General features: G+C 39.9%; 1 protein-coding gene across 1 annotated transcript in view; it reads right to left on the bottom strand.

Moving 5' to 3' along the window:
• rps6kc1 (ribosomal protein S6 kinase polypeptide 1) overlaps window positions 1–17,747 on the bottom strand; it is a 37,313-nt gene that overhangs the window by 11,280 nt on the left and 8,286 nt on the right. The window contains exons 5-14 of the mRNA XM_034302094.2: window positions 16,986–17,101; window positions 16,476–16,569; window positions 14,043–14,102; window positions 12,650–12,976; window positions 9,685–9,809; window positions 9,351–9,443; window positions 7,845–7,892; window positions 7,246–7,378; window positions 2,495–3,871; window positions 930–1,019 (exon numbers count right to left, since the gene is read on the bottom strand). Coding sequence (XP_034157985.2) covers window positions 930–1,019; window positions 2,495–3,871; window positions 7,246–7,378; window positions 7,845–7,892; window positions 9,351–9,443; window positions 9,685–9,809; window positions 12,650–12,976; window positions 14,043–14,102; window positions 16,476–16,569; window positions 16,986–17,101 — 2,463 coding nt within the window. The remainder of the gene's footprint in view (window positions 1–929; window positions 1,020–2,494; window positions 3,872–7,245; window positions 7,379–7,844; window positions 7,893–9,350; window positions 9,444–9,684; window positions 9,810–12,649; window positions 12,977–14,042; window positions 14,103–16,475; window positions 16,570–16,985; window positions 17,102–17,747) is intronic.

The raw sequence follows: 17,747 nt of genomic DNA, 5'->3' as shown, positions 1-17,747 counted from the left end.
CCCTCTAGAGGACATTACCTTAAACACGCTACGGACTATTTAATAAAATTACTTAAAAAAAAAAAAAAAAAAGAACCTATTGATTAAAATGATAAAGTTTTATTTTAACTATTGTGCAAGTATTATATTCTTTGTGGGGTTTGGGGGGTAATTTACAAATGGTGTCTCAAACTACACAAAAAAAATAAATAAATAAATCATATAAAATAAAAGATACAAATAGAAATACATAAAATAAATAAAATAAAATAAAATAATATAAAATAACATTAAGGAGACTGGCACCTATTTAGAAAACTGCAAACTGAGTTAATTACTAATTTAATTACTAATTTATTATTACTGAGTTTATTTGTCACTAATTATAATCTTAATTTTAATTTAATCAAACTACACAAAAAACATTAAAAAAAAAAAAAAAAAAACCCTGAACAAAAATTCAGACTGTCCTAAACAAGGACAGAGAATTCTGGACAGAGAATTCATTCATGTAGTTATTTACTAATAATTAATTTGCTAAATTATTACCATAAATATTAGTAAAGATTTTTTTTTATATGAATCGAAAAATAAATTAAATAATATAGTGTTACTTTAATCATTCTGAAAATCATACTTTTTCAGGGGAGGGGGTATCTATCTATCTATGTTTTTATCTATCTATCTATCTATCTATCTATCCATGTATCTATCTATCTATCTATCTATTTTGAATGACATTTAACATTTAACACAATTGGTGACTTTCAACGCTTTCTTCAATTCTTCCAAAATCCTTTTCTGGAAATGTTTTATTGGCATGTGTCTTGTAGGTTCTCAGTTGTTAAGGGCCTTTACACCCCACTGTGATTCACCTGTGATATTTTTTATTTCTGGTTTTACAAAGAAACCGGATGTAATTAATCCATTCATCTGGAGACGTGACTAACCTGGTGCACAGTACATCTTGGTGACAGCAATAGGATCGCAGGATTCCTCCACTTCAGTCCAGCTACAGAAGTAAGTCAACTCTACATGACCTGAAAGAAAGTGTGACAATAAATGAGAGAAAGGAAAGAGAGAGAAAGAGAGGGAGAGAGAGATGGAGAGGAAGAAAGCAAAAAAAAAATAAAAATGCGTGAGTGAGAGCAAAACAGAGAGCAAACAGAGAGAGAAAATGGGGCGGCTAATTAAACTGAAAGCAACTCCACCTCTCCACTAAAACAGTCTGACGAAATTACAATGTTCGCCCAAAATGAAACGAATGTGCCCTTTTCTTCCTCTCTCTCCCCCTCTCTCTCTCTCTCTCTCTCTCGCACAGACACACACACTCATCTGTGAACGAGGGAGCGGTAATTGCTGTGCTTTGAGTGCTGGCACTGTGTCATTGGCAGTAATGCTGTTATTAACCATTAGAGCCTATTAGAGCTGTGATCGCTGAGCAGGGGGCCTAAGCCTCAGAGAGAAGGGCCAGACAAATCGCCCGACTCAAACAACCCGAAAACAAACAGACGCACAGAGGAACAACGGAACAGCAGGAAACAGCAGGAATATAAAATCCATCGCACAATGGGAAACAAAACTATTCCCGTATTACCTGTTAAGAAGGTTAAGGGGGTGTTAAACATGCTACGCACATGCATATACAGTATGGATCTTGTTTATTATAAAGTGTATTAGTTTTTCTTATTGAATAGTGCTTGGTTGTGTGTGTGTGCGTGTGTGTGTGTATGTGTGCGTGTGTGTGCGTGTGTGATATCAGACATTACGTTTCCACAGACTTCTCAGCATCACTCGAAATCATGATAATGTCTCTATAAATGTTCTATAGCAAAACTGTCATTATAAGCGTAATGCTATTTCGAACGCCCACCAAACAACCTTTAGGGCACTAATAACTCCTGTTTAAGAGTTCAGCAATGCGAGAGTTCATGTTATTGACTTTTTAGCATTACGTGGCGAGTACTTATATTTACAAGTGGCTCTTTTTTTATTTATATTGCTGTTTCTGGTGTTTATGCGAGTCAGAGAAATAGACAATTATCATTTTGGAGCTGTATGATAACGGCTAAAGACAATCAATTTTATTTATTTTTTTTTTTTTAAGGAGTTTTACACCACAGCGTTAGTGAATTCTTGACTCTGATTGGTCAGAAGAGACCTGTATGGCAGACGTGCCACTTACTTTAATAATAACCCGTAATAAACGTGCTGAATGATATTGCTTTTTGTAAGGAGATGTTTATTTAACATTTATGGAAGGAGTCTCCAGTGTCAGCACTTTGTAGTAGTAGTAGGTTTTCTGCCACAGGAAAGTCTTCGGGACTGAGGTGTTTACGCTCTAACATAACAAGCTCCGTTTTTTTTATCACGTTAACTTCAAGAGAAAGGAAAAAAAGAGAGACCAGCGTGGGAAATTTTCCGGATATGTATTAAATATGTGTTCTGTGGTGGTTACATTATATACATTGGTGTGTGTGTGTGTGTGTGTGTGTGTGTGTGTGTGTGTGCGTACCTCTGTAATCCAGCAGTATGTTGTTGGGGTTAAGGTCTCGGCAGATGATTCCCTCTTGATGCAGCGCGTCAAGAGCGAGCAACATGTCCACCGCCCAGCTCCTCACCAGCGCCTCGGGCAGGTGTGTGTGCAGCGCCACTTCGGCCAACTCATCCAGCTCTCGGAATATCTCGGACACACTCCTGCCCTCCCTCTTCTCCGTGACCTCTGGCCCTGCAGAGGGTGGTGGTTGGGTGGGGTCAGTTTCAGTCCTGAGAATGAGAGAATCAAAGGGAAGGGAAAGTGTCTGAGATTCTGTGTTGCTGTTTATGAAAGAGGCGTGGCCTTTCTGTTCAGACGCATCCGGGTTAGACTGGCTACGTAAAACAGAGATATCAGGAGCATGTCCTTCAACGGATAGTTCCAGGCCTGCTTCCTCTCCCAGCTGGAGTACATCTGGTTTGCCAAATTGAGGTGAAGGCTTGGCTTCTACAGCAAAAGCCACACCCGCTGCTGCAAGCTCCTCCTCCAGATCATCGCCTGCGACCCCTGTGACCCCAGGAAGGTTGACTAAAAGGTCCGGAGGTTGTCCCTCATCAATACAGGATGTGTTTGCGTCCTCCGCCATGGCCTCTTTGAAAGAAATCACAGGCACGGATTCATTAGAACCCTGATCGCTATCGAACCGCCACAGATCGGACAGGTGACCTTTAACCTCTACCACCTCACCGATCTCCAGAGGATCCTCAGTGACCTCTGTTACCTCCGAGCCCAGATCTGAGGTGGAGAACAGCGTCCGGGAGATGTCACCGCTGTCCTTGCTGTCAATCCGAAAAAACTCCATGGGTGAACGTTTCAGTTGGTCCAGAGAATCGAGAGTGGGCGGGTCAACAAGCTCCTCGTCTTCCTCGGTGAAGAAGCACAGCTCATGCCCACCAACCGGAGAACACAAACTATCGCTGCTTATTACCGAGCCTCGATACGACCTCGGTAATGCCTCTGCACCAGAACCTTCGCCTCCGAGATCGCCAGAATCTTCCTCGGCCTCTTTTGCATCTTCCTCTTCCTCTCCCAGAGCCTCAGGCTCCACTTTATCTTGCTCGTACTCATGGCACAGTGTCAGGTAGCTGCTGGTGCACTCTTCTTCTTCTGAAGTGCCAGACAGTGGGGCTTGTGAGCCGCTTTCGCTCTGGACTGTCAGAATTGGCCGGAGCTCGTCTTCCTCCTGGTCTTCCTGGAGCTCCACGCTGGGCCGTGAGCCGCTGCTCTCCGAGCTGATCAGGGCATCGGTGCAGTGAACTGTCGTCGTGTGGGACTTCTGGATGAAGGGGATGTCAAAGCTGTCTTCTTGACTACCTTCATGCAGGTACTTGGTGATGTGGGACCATAATTTACCTCCTAGATTGGAAAACAGAGAGGGAGAGATATTTAGACTTAAAACTTGCATTGAAAGATAAAACAAGCAACCTCTTCAGAGCAGTCCCAATAGATTAAGATAATGAGTGAAAGCTACGCTAGCAACTAAGAGCTTTCTTCCACATATACTGGAAGTTTGGGGACCAGAAATCTTCTAGCCCACTATCACCAGCTGTATCTTTTTGGTACTCTCTCAACGAATCTAATGGCACACAGAGTGCAGAAGAGCAGCACTGTCCTTTGCTAAAATTCATACCGCATCACACAGTGACAAGAGACAAACACTGCTATACATTGAGATTTTTCCCATATTTTTTCCCCACAGTTGGGGGATGGGGCGAGTTCTTGGTTTTGAATTTGCCATGCACTTTCATACATCTTAAACACTTCAGCGAAGTCTTTCCACTGGTAAAGGACTTTGCAAAGTAACACCTCAGATGGTCTTACTTAGAAAAAGCATACTTAGAAAAAGGTTCCTCATGGGTTCTTCAGATGTTTATCTGTTGTAGACAAGATCTGTTGTCTTTGAAAGGGTAGGGGTTTAACTTATGAACGTTTTCTAAAAATAATTTTAAAAAAAACTCTCTCTTGTAGGATTCTTCATAAAATATTGAAGGGTTCCTCCAACATTTAAGGAGTACAAACCAAAGAACCCATTAGGGTGATAGGAGAAATCTTTTTTTAGGAATGAACCTCAGAGTCGTCAATGAGTCCTGGATCATCAGACAGCTTACAAGATAAATTTAGACACTCGAGCTGATAAAGTTGGTTGTCAGTCCCAGTCATGGAGACCCTGTCTTCTGTTTTTTTAAGGTAATTATTGATGCCTTTGTTGACAGACTCGGCTGTGACCAAAGGGTAAACCTGCAAGATAGTGTCAACTCTGGATCAATGGAGGACAAGTAGAGAAGAAGAAAACAGGATACACACACAGAGTCTAATCCAAATCCACCACAGAAGTGGTAGTTTGGACATTAATGTTGTGAGTTCAAATCCAGGGATAACCAGAGAGCTGCTGCTGGGCCCTTTAGCGAGACCATCAACTCAGCTCAATGAAGAATTAGATTCTGCTTCATTTGTAAGCCACTTCAAATGAAAATTATTTGCCAAACGAATACATTTAGAGAGAGAAACCCATAACTAAGTGAAAATGTGTAGTTTTCCTACACAACTTGGATGATATGAATAAATCTGAGCTAAAAGGTCACTACAATGTAAAGAGCCAGGATTTTAAATGGTATCATCTCCTTCCTAACAGATTGAAAGCCTAAGTGCGTACCCACACACACACACACACACACACACACACACACACACACACACACTTGCACAGCTGTGTTGTGAGTGATTGGAGGGTAACATCTGCTGCGTTAACAGAATGAATTGGCTCTTCACCGCTAAGATAATGACACCGTTGCAGCCAAATGATTCCAGTCCACGAACAAAGCAAACAAACAAACAAGAATCAGCCAATCGCACTCCGGCAATGTCACTCGGGTCAGGCCAAACTTCCTGTCTGATATCTACGTTTGTTTGTGAGAGATTATTTTCTGCATGAAAGACTGGGAACCTTAGTGCATCAGTAATACATTTACTGGTGAGGTAGGTGCCAGCCGTAAATTACTGTTGGCTTTAGAAGGGTGTAATTTTACCAGTGTTTTCCTTTAAGACTCGATGCATACACACTAGAGCTGTCAGTGCGTATTAAAAATTTGTGGACTCAAAAGCAAAAACAGTCTATGGCAAAACTTTTTGCACAAATGACCTCATATTGGACACTAAGTAAGTATTATATTCATTATATTTGCAGTTGTAAGTGATTTTGTCTGAAAGCTATGTTGTGTTTTTAGCTATATAGTTTATATTAGTAGTTTAGTAGTTTTTTTAAAATAAAAATTATATAGCCTGGGTATCTATGTTGGTGGATGCTCAAGGTTTCAGTGTGAGTATCGCTATCTTAAAAAGTCTTACCACCGTGCTATGTCTAGTTTTAAATCAGCATTTGATTACACTCTATGTAATGAGCATATACGGTGACTTGGCAGCCATTGGACAGTTGGTTAAATTCTAAATAATTTGTGTGTGAAGATGAGATAAATAAATAATAATAATAAATAAATGTTTAAATGTACTTACGTTGTTAATTATCACGTTACGAGACAACAATCATGTGGGTAAAAAAATAAAAATGAATCAAACTATAACATTTTTGACAAAATTATGATCATCATTTTCGAATGCATTATAAAATGATAGATTGTTATTTTTTTTAATGCAAAATAAAAATAAAATAGTAAAACTTTTAAGTATTTCAACTTCAAATGCAAATTTTATAGCCGTGACAGCCCTAATGCACTCAAGTTGCCAGTTTGTTAGTTCCTACATTAGGATAGTTATTAAACTGGCAAGTCATGCTCATTAGCTCGTGTTATATCAACACATGAGGCCAGTCTTGATGGTAAGTCGGGACATTTAAACTGCATTCGGCAAGTCGCACGCTCGCTCCGGTAGTCGAGCCTGTTGTGAAATGAAACGACGCTTTAGGCTACTTGAGAGTTTTGAGGCAACTTATTAACACGGGCGCATGATTTTGCCCAAACGACTGCTAGGAGATTAAGTGGTTTATTCATTCCAATATAAACACGCTCCTGAACACAGATGTGTGCACTGACACACACTCACAGGCTCACATGCGCTGACACACACACACACACACACAGCCGGCAGAGAATAAGGAGACGCAGGTGTTAGCTTAGTTAATGATCCGGAGCAGCACCTGCTACCATAGATAATGACCTGTGACACGAGCTTAACAAGGACAGAGAGAGACGAGCGAGGGGTTGTGTGAGTGAGAGAGAGAGACTGTGTGTGTGTGTGTGTGTGTGTGTGTGTGTGTGTGTGTGTGTGTGTGTAAGGAGGAGAAAGGACTTGCCATGACAAGCCAGAGAAAGAGCATTTGAGAAGAGTCAGAAGTGCAATTGCGCAAAAAAATGATCACAGTGCGAGTCGAGAAAATGGTCGAGAGACATAGAGAGAGAGAGAGATAGAGAGAGAGTGGAGCTTTGAGATTTATATTACTGATTTGTCAATTTCCAATCCGGACGTGAATATGAATATGAATATTATCCAAAATGGAGGACTAGCGTAAATTTGTGCGGGAAGGTTAGGAATGGAGGTAAGTACAAACAAATAAAAATAAAATAAACTTTCATAGCACTGACCTTTAACTCAGTGCTTTGGCTCGTTTCTGCCTCGTTTGTAAGTCGCTTTGGATAAACGCATCTGCCAAATGAAGAAATGTAAATGTGTGTGTGAGTGTGTGTGTGAGTGAGAATGAGGCCGCTTGTGAGACGCACCCTCGGCATACTGCAGCAACAGGAAAATGGAGTCCTCGGAGATGATGAACTTCCTGAGACGTACCATGTTGGGTACCGTGCGGGGGATGACGGTCTTCTTCACATGTCCACACTCGCTGCTCTTCCGCAATCCCTGGATAAGACACATCACACGTAAAATAGTCCTCATTGTCTAATAATGATCATTAATACAATATACAACCTCACACACACACACACACACACACACGCCCATCAGGGCCTCCTCATCTGTCCGAGTTACTCTGATGTCAGAGGCCAGAGCTGTGTGTGTGTGTGTGTGTGTGTGTGTGTGTGTGTGTGTGTGTGTGTGTGGCATCAGCATCATCTGTGCCTGTGCCATCAGCTGGCATCTGGAGCCTGTCCAAAGTGGAGGACACCACAAATAATGGCACTTCACACACACACACACACACACACAAACACACACACACTTCAGTCCAGAAGCGTGTCTCCTCTGCACTCTCTAATGCACCAGATTATCCACCATGACCACACCATCATCACACCTGAATCAAAACCCTTCATGCTATCAACACACACACACACACACACACACACACACACACACGCCTGCTCACCTTGAGGACGAACATCTCCTGCGTCCTCTTATCCATCACCAGCAGCACCTGCAGATGAGACAAGGAAACACAGCAGCATGAGCAACACTTTCAGGAAACCACTGATGTCACTTCCTGTGCGTCCCTAGTGGCATTGTTGTATCAGAACGAAATGCAGACAGTAAGTTGTGATTAGAGAACTGGACAATTTAAAAAAAATTAATTAGTGGGGTTTTTTTTGTACAATGCCTATTTGTTACAGTATTTACGGTAAGCATATTACTCCAACACTTATGGTACACCCATTTCTGCATGTTTTTTCAGAAAGCATGATACTCCTGTAATTACGGTACTTTGCCCAATTGCTAGGGGCTTTACGGTAGGTCTACTACAGAAAGTGTTCTACCCAGTAATTAGGTTATTTAGTAGTTTGTTTCTTCGTCACTGATCTTTTCAATTGTTTCCTATTGTTTTTAGAGAAAGCAAGCTAATCCAGCAATTACATAAGCTTCATCCATTTCCTAACGCTTTCACAGAAATCGCACTACTCCAGAAATTACGGTAGTTAGCCCATTCACTACTGTTCTTACAGAGAGTGTACTACTTCAGCAATTATGATAGTTTGTCCATTTCCTACCTTTTAATAAAAATCGTGCTAGCCAAACATTACGGTAGTCTGCCCACTTGCTACTGATTTTACGGTAGGCATGTTACTCCAGCAGTTATGGTATTCTGACTAGTTTCTAATGTTTTCTAACCAAGCAATTATGGTACTTTTCCCATTTGCTATTGTGTTTATAGAAAGCGTGCTACACCAGTAATTACGGTACTTTTTCTAGCGGCTGCAGTTTTTTTTTAAAGGATCATCTCTTTTTTTAAAGTGAACGATAATACCATCTATGAATTTACGCATAAGCAATTTGGCAAAATAAATAGCGCCCTAATAACACTAATTGTTAGAAAAAGTGTGCTACTCCAGCAATTACGGTAGTTTGCCCATTTCCTCATGTTTTTACAGAAGGCGTATACAATTACTTTTTTTTTTTTAATTAAATAAAAAAGCACCCCTACCATAAATCCCCTAATAAATGGGCATGCTAGTAAAACTGCTTTATAATTTGGATTTTTTTTTTTTAGATCTTTTAACATATTTATTTATAAAGAAAAACTACAACTAAAGCAAGAGTCTGTCGCTGCTCGATCTGTGGCACCGGCCCAAACTTCAGCAGTTTCGTTTTCATGGCTGGCTATATATCTGTATTATTTGATGTCTCCATTTCTCTCTCTCTCTCTCTCTCTCTCTCTCACACACACACACACACACACCTCTGCTTGTGTCTATGTGTGCACGCCCCTTGAGAAACCAGAACAGGTGCAGCCCTTAATGGATATGAATGGAGGACTGAGTTTTCACACACACACACACACACACACACAAACACACACATCTTGGATGCATTTTCGGATATAAATAAAGAGCGAATTACCTCAGAGATGAGTAACCTTTGCCCTTTGCCCTTAACTCACCTTGTCGATGACCCCCAGCACTCTGTAGTTGTGCAATTCATCAGCCTGACTCTGCTGACCCCATGACCCCTTACAGCACTGAGCAGCCAGCGTCTAAACACACACCGAGAGAAAGGTTAAAGGTCGAAGGTTAAAGCCGGCGTTCAGAGTCAAAACGTGTCTAGTCTTCTCTTAAATACTGATTATTAGGTTCAAGATTTAAAGCAGAAGTAAGGCTAATCCTGATTAATCTCATTAATTAAATTACTATTACTAAATAATCAGGATTAATTTTAATAATTAATTTTGAGCTAGGATTATTATTATACTGTATAAATGGTTTCTTTCCACTCACCCGGTTCTGAGTGGAGTTCTGGCCCATGCTGTCTTTCAGGTATGTGTTAGCGATGAGCTCGGCACGCATCAGATACTCGGCTGTCTTCTTTTTCACGGCTTCTCTCTTGCGCGGACTCACTTCACCTGACACACACACACACACACACGTACAACCATGTGACAAAATTTCATGGCTTGTCATACTGCTTAGCATAAAATAACAGCTTTAGTCAATTAAATCAATTTAGATAAAAAAAAAAAAACAGAATGCTAACTTGCTTGCTAGCAAGTTAAAGTTCTAATTACACAGTATGACAGCCCAATGTTAGCTCACTTGCTAGCAAAATAACTCTTGGTTTTCATTATTCAATAAAATAGTTTCCCAAGTGTTACCTAGCTTGTTAAAAATATTTGACTACTTAATTTAATTATACAATAAATTCACTAACATTGACTAGCTATGCAACTAGCCGAGCTAATTAGATAGATAGCTGACAAGATTGCTAGCTAGTTTAGTTAGTTTGTAAGTTAGTAAGCAAGTATATTGCTAGCTTAGTGAGTTAGCTAGCTAGTAAGCTACTTAGGTAGAAGTCACTCCATCAAATTTAAAATTTAACCCGTTAATAACTAACTATTTTCTTAATATTCTTAGCTGTCACTGTCTTTACAGCAGGCATGTTACTCCAACAGTTACTGTAGTTTGCCTATTGGTTTTTTTAACAGGTAGGTGTGCTACTCCAGGACTTACGGTAGTTCTTCTTTCCTACTAGTTTATGGTAGTTTGCTTCTTTCCTGACGTCTTTATTAAAAAAGTGTGCTACTCCAGGACTTACGGTAGTTCTTCTTTCCTACTAGCTTATGGTAGTTTGCTTCTTTCCAGACGTCTTTACAGAAAGTGTGCTACTCCAGGACTTACAGTAGTTTTTCTTTCCTACTAGCTTATGGTAGTTTGCTTCTTTCCTGACATCTTTACAGAAAGTGTGCTACTCCAGGACTTACGGTAGTTCTTCTTTCCTACTAGCTTATGGTAGTTTGCTTCTTTCCTGACATCTTTACAGAAAGTGTGCTACTCCAGGACTTACGGTAGTTCTTCTTTCCTACTAGCTTATGGTAGTTTGCTTCTTTCCTGACGTCTTTACAGAAAGCGTGCTACTCCAGTTGGTGATGCCACTCGATCAAGTTTAAAATGTAACTTTTGAACTTCTAAAACCAGGACGTGCCAACAATGGCAGCACACTCCAAACCAAAAAAAAAAATTCTCTTTCTCCTCTATCATCTGCCCCTCCTTTTCTCCATCTCTCCCGCTCTCGCCTCATTATCTCTTTCTGCCATACACCGAGCTAAAGAATCCTGGCAGGTACTAAAAGCTTGGACTGAAGCCCTCCACAAAAGAAGCCCAGCGCCGTTTCATTGTCAACAACACCAGGAGTCGTCACCCATCCGTAAACAAACGCAAACACATTAACGAGTAAACAAGCGCAGACAAACAAGCCAAGGCATTTAGATCACTGTGCTGGTTTAAGAACAATAAGGCGTGTGTGTGAGAGCGATGCCAGAAAGGCCATCAGGCAGAGTGGAATAGCAGCTACGGCGCCGCCCCGATGGCCTAAAGACACAATGTCAGCTCCGACATCACAATGCTGTTCATTAGGTGAAGACTTCACAGCAAAGTAAATACAAACACTGAGCAGCATTAAAATATTGAGCTAAACACGGTTTCCAGCAGCAGTTATGGTAGTCTGTTTATTTGTTTTTTTGGGGAATTTCAGGGCAGGCATGTTACTCCGGGAAGTTGTCTATTTGCTATTGTTTTATTGTAAGCGTGTTACTCAAGTAGCTACAGTAATTTGCTTCTTTACTATTGTTTTTACTCTGGACATGCTACTCCAAGAGCAGCATTCCCCCTTCCACCTTTTTAATGTTTTTGCAGTTCCGTGTTACTCCAGGACTTACCGTAGTTTACTCATTTGTTAGGGTTCTTGTGGCAGGAGTGCTTTTTTTTCCCAGCAGTTACATTAGTTTGCTTTTACCATCAGTTGATCCATTTTAAAATTATCCACAGAGCATATTTAACCACACGAATATGACACGTCATGGGCTTATCACCCCATGCTTACTGCAATTTTTGTGGGCCAGGTAACCTGGGCACATTGATGCACATGCTTTGGGAATGTCCAGATGCACAAAAATGTTGGGAAAGGGTGCAAGATGTTCTGTATAATCTTACAAGGATACGTTGTCCTAAAGATCCTGCTTTCCTCTTTCATTGCTGAATGATATTTCTCAACTTTCTCTAAGTGGAAAAAACTGCAAACTTTGGTTAGCTGGCATGACTGCCACAAAGAAATTATTAGTTCAGCATTGGAAACCTTCTCATGACCTTTCAAAACATTGGATGCATTCTTTACTTGAGTTACTGTATCTGGAGCTGTCATCGGCACGGGTCAATCATGCCAAACATGATTCCTTGTCTATGTGGAAGAACTCAATATCTACAGGTAAAGATCTTTTGGACTATTAATTAAATATGCTTCTTCCTCGCTGTGTGATCATGATGAGCAGTGGGATGGGTGGGATGAATGGAGTTGCTGGGGTTGGGAGGGAGTACTAATTGTTGGATAATCCTTCTCTCATGTCTTTTGTATGCTTTTTTGAGAAATAAAACACTGAATTACATACAGTAGTTGGTGTTTTTGCTACAGGTTTTACAGTATTCACGATGCTCCAGCAGTTACTTTCACATTTGCTATTGTTTTTACTGCTACAGGATATTCCAGCAGTTGCTGTGGTTTGCATACCTGCTATTGTTTTTACAGTCGACATGCTGCTTTAGAAGAGATAGTTGTTTGCCTATTTGTTACAGATTTTAAAGTCCTGCTACTCCAGCAGTTACGGTAGTGTGTCCATTTGTTCATGGGATATGTGGGAGTCTCTGGCCCTTCTCTAGTTTCTGATACTGCTGATATTTGTGTGTGTGTGAGTACCTTGGACTCCTTGCAGTAGTAAATCCACTCCGCTGCGGTAGTAGAAGAAGGCGGAGGCGTAGTCCTGCTCCACCTCTTTCTGCACAGCAAGGCTGATCTGCTCACTGGCTTTCTCCAGGTAATCTTTCTTCTGGTTGCTGGAGGAGAAAAGCGCCGCCCTGATGGCCCGCCTCGGGTCTACCTCCGTCCGGCTTGGGGACACGGAACGTCCACTGCCTCCTGCCCGCTGGTTTGGGGAACTGCAGCCCGAGCCCATTCCATCGTCCAAATCGGGCAGGGAGTCTCCATCCACCAGGAGAGAAATCAGATCACTGTCACTGGATGGACCTGAAACGCACAAACAGTGCCTAGACTGAAATATGTACATCCGAATATCCAAATATCCTGTGGACACGATTTGCTGTTTGCTTATTTTAATAAACAAATGACTTCAATTCAAATGGTAACACATATTCCTAACACCTGTGAACTACTAACACCTGATACTGGCTCAAGGAGTGACATTATGTGTTACGAATAAACTTTTTTTGACTCATATTAGCAAAGAATAATGGAATTTGTTGTGATTATTTCTTACACAAAGCCAGGTTGCGATATCAGCAGTTGCCTGGTTGTCATTGGCCCTTAGGAATTTGCAATCCACAGCTATTTTGTAGCCTTTATTTTGTGAGCATTAAATCAACAAAAATAATATTTTTACAATTTAAGCAATTTTGTTGTAAATGGATTTGCAAGTTTAGTTTATACAGTTATAGTTATATAAACAACAGAACATAAAAATGTTTGACAGTGGTGTCAAGTAAGGAATAAAACACTTGGCTCAACGCAAACGCAATATTACAATTTTGTTTTTAATTAAGGATCAAAACTTTGCACTTTTTATCCATTTGCAGTTACATGCAATGCTGTAGAACATTACTTGCATTATAGCAGCTATAAACAGTCGTTTCCTCACCAGCCTCTATTTTTTTTTAATGTAGACAAAGCACTGACACTGGAGACTCCTTCCATAAATGCTAAATAAAACATTTCTTCACAGATACTAACAAAGCTCTAGCTACAGAAACAATAAATAATTACAACAAGTGCATAAATATAAAGTTGTGATGTAGAATATGGTACAAAACCATATAAATTTCCTGTCGGTTTTATGAATAATGTATAAAGCTCCACTAATAACGCCAAATCCACAGTTAAGGTACAAACAAAAGTCTATATGTGAACTCTATAATTATGCAATAATGGTTTTTAAAAAATGCCATCCAAATAGGGTCAATTTTTAAATCAGAAAGTCCTGAAAAGTGTTAGATTTTCCATATCTGCTACGATAAAAACAGACTTTTGCACTGTACTATGTTCACGATCTGATGATATCCAGAGAATCCACACTCACCTCCATACTCTGACAGACTGGTTAGGGTCGAATCATCCACACCACCACCGCTCTTATGAACTGCACCGAGGAGAAAGAGAAAGCGAAATTGAAAAATCATACAAATGACGAATGAAAAGAAGCCAAGCTGTTACTGAAAACAGCACATGTTTACAAAAGGCTGCGTTATTAGTCATACTAAACTCCGCCCACAGCAGTATACAGTATATATAATATTCATTTTTTTTTTTTCAATTCATTTTTATTTGTATAGCGCTTTTTACAAAGGTCATTGTCTCAAAGCAGCTTTACACAAACAAAAGTAAAGTGAAGTGTGTGTGTGTGCCGTCTCTGATGAGCAAGCAGGGCGACGGTGGCAAGGAAAAACTCCCTGAGATGGTGATAGGAAGAAACCTTGAGAGGAACCAGGCTCAACAGAGAACCCATCCTCATATGGGTTTACACTGTAGTGTGCGTGTGTGTGAGCACAATGTGTGTTGGTGTAGTCCATGGAAAACAGCTGAAGCGTTTTCGTGGCAGTATGAAGCATTGCCAGTGGACAGGTCCAGAGTGAAGGGGGGGAGGTCTGGATCACCGGCAGCTCAGGAGTGTAGCTCGGCAGAAGGAGAAGGAAAGTGGTTAGGTACACTCACAGTCACTGTGTGGAGATATGTGAACAATAATATGTAAATAAAAGACTTATTTCCAGTGTGCAGGACATATGATTTGGGCTAAAGTAAGTAAGTAGGCATCCAGAGCTATCTTGATGCTGTACTGTATCCCATAATGCTACACAGACATCTTGTTTCTAACATAAAAAGTGGAAAACATTAAACATTAAAATGGAAACAGTCGCATGTACTATGAACTATAGATTGGAATGATCATGTTCTAGCTAACGTTTTTCTGTTCTAAAAATATTATTTACAAGGCACCAAATATATCAAGAAATTTTAGACCAAAATAGAACTTAAAGATATTTATCTTTACAGCTCTTAAAAATCACAGAAACATGAGAGAAAACCATAGAAGTCCTAAGTCTCAACATGGCCACAAGAAAAAATAAATAAAAAATACAATTGTAAAGTAGGTTTTGAGTAAATTCCAGTATTTCTCTGATGTTTCTTTACAACATTTTTCACTTTCACCACCAAATGTTTACAGTTAGAAAATCTTGAAGTCTGAGATAAAACTGAGGTAGATTTGAGGAAAGTCTAAGGTAGATCTGAAGTACATTTGAGATGTGTCTGAGGTAAGTTTGAGGAAAGTCTGAGATAATGCTGAGGTACCTTTGAGGTAACTGAGGTAAATCTGAAGAAAATCTGAGGTAAATTTGAGGTAAGTCTGAAGAAAGTCTGAGGTAAATTTGAGGTAAGTCTGAGATAACCCTGAGGTATCTTTAAGGTAACTCTGAGGTAAGTCTGAAGAAAGTCTGAGGTAAATTTGAGGTAAGTCTGAGATAACCTTGGGTATCTTTGAGGTAACTCTGAGGTAAATCTGAAGAAAGTCTGAGGTAAGTTTGAGGTAAGTTTGGGGTAAGTCTGAAGAAAGTCTGAGGTAAGTTTGGGGTAAGTTTGGGGTAAGTCTGAAGAAAGTCTGAGGTAAGTTTGGGGTAAGTTTGGGGTAAGTCTGAAGAAAGTCTGAGGTAAGTTTGGGGTAAGTCTGAGGTAAGTTTGGGGTAAGTCTGAAGAAAGTCTGAGGTAAGTTGGGGTAAGTTTGGGGTAAGTCTGAAGAAAGTCTGAGGTAAGTTTGGGGTAAGTCTGAGGTAGATCTGAAAAAAAGTCTGAGGTAAGTTTGAGGTAAGTCTGAGATAACACTGAGGTATCTTTAAGGTAAATCTGAGGTAAATCTGAAGAAAGTCTAAAGAAAGTCTGAGGTAAGTTTGGGGTAAGTCTGAAGAAAGTCTGAGATAAGTCTGAGGTATATCTTAGGAAAATCGGAGGTAAACCTGAGGAATATCTGAGGAATGTCTGAGGTAGATCCGGGGTAAATCTGAAGTGAATGCGAATTTCACTGTCTGCTAGCCACATGACCCTTTAATAATAATAATAATAATAATAATAATAATAATATTATTATCCTTATATGTATATCTACATAATAATCATTATTTTGAATCAAAAATTTCCAAATGCTTTACATAAATGAACATAATCATAAACCAACACCTTCTAAAGATCAAAGAAGTTAAGATCAAGAAAATAAAAGATTAAAAATAATTTGAAAAACAAAAAGTTAAGCAGCCTAAAGACACCTATTGCTAACTCTCACATACTGCATACTGCTGTGAGGAATAGTATGTAGTAGACAGTAAATACTCCTACATTATTCAGTTCATTTTTCCTGTTTTCTTTTCTTCAGCGTGGTGTGAGAGCACCCTCAAGTGGTCACTCTTTCCTTTTAATAAACGACAACTCCAGGCAAATTTCAACCATATGAAAGCCCTATACACACCTTCAGAGCTGCTGTCTGATTGGCTGTCAGCTAAGAAGTCAGAAAAAGGTTCTGCTGGCCCGATGAGCTCCGAACCGTCCTGCACCTCTCCGTCCTGGAAAACACACACACACACACACACACACATGTATGCACATATACACATGCTATTTTACACACTGGTGTTGCGAAATTGCCCACAGTGTTTATTGTGAAAGCCAAAGGGTGAGTGTAATAGAAACTAGAATGCAGGAAGTCAGTGAAGCGTGATCATGTGTGTGTGTGTGTGTGTGTGTGTGTGTGTGTGTGTGTGTGTGAGTGTGTGTGTGAGAGACAGAGAAACCATGCGTGTGTACCTAATCGTGCTATGTCCGTAAGGGTGTGTATCTTCAAGAAGTTCATGAGTGGAACAAATGAGTCCTGCGTAACTGGTCTGTGAGCAAGTGCATGTGTGTGTGGTCACATGAAAGCAAACCTCAAGTGTAAATGTGTGTGTGTTTGCATGTGTGTGTGTGTATGTGTGTGTTGTACCTTAAAGAAGTCCTGTATGTACTGGCTAGCGTAAAGAGCTGGAATATTAGCACTGAACTGTAGCAGGTCCTCTGAACACTGCCTCCTCTCCTCGATCACAGACTCATCAAACCTGCCTGGACACACACACACACACACACACATTATACATATACACATACACAAATACACACTCTTAATAGTGTGTGTAGTTTTCTTTCAAACACAGTAAGTAAACATGTTTTATTCATTGTAATTCCCCTGAATTTTCAAGTGGACGCTGAAAAAAAAAGAGTAAAGACCAGAAACCATGCACACTACAGACTGAAAAATTCTTTTAAAAATATATAATGTGCATATCTTAAGCGAAAAAAAGAATTTAACATTTCTTACACACAATCTACAGTTATGATGAATCCAAAATGGCTTCCTATTATGCTTCCTATTCACTACATATGCTCACTACACAGGGTATAACAAAATGGCAGTGCAGGACCCTACGTAGTGCACTTTTTTCAGAGATTCAGCCACAGACTCTTACATGTAGTAGCAATTTTATACCACATAAGCTTAATGAATAAAATAATTAATAAAATAAATTAATAAAATACGTTTAAAAAAAAAGAATGGCACAAATGATATCCTTTTCCTACATCAGGTGAGACAAGATCATTTAGCCATAAAGTTTGGGAAGCTTAATGGGTATTTCCACAGAATTTGACAGCTGAGTGCAAAAGTTTGCACCCCCTAAGTTATATATCTACAAAATAAAATACAATAAAT

The sequence above is a fragment of the Pangasianodon hypophthalmus genome, chromosome 30 (genome assembly GCF_027358585.1).
Source record: "Pangasianodon hypophthalmus isolate fPanHyp1 chromosome 30, fPanHyp1.pri, whole genome shotgun sequence".
Taxonomy (NCBI): Eukaryota; Metazoa; Chordata; class Actinopteri; order Siluriformes; family Pangasiidae; genus Pangasianodon; species Pangasianodon hypophthalmus.
The sequence above is the reverse complement of the archived record's forward strand: the minus strand, read 5'-3'. Positions and strand labels throughout refer to the sequence as shown.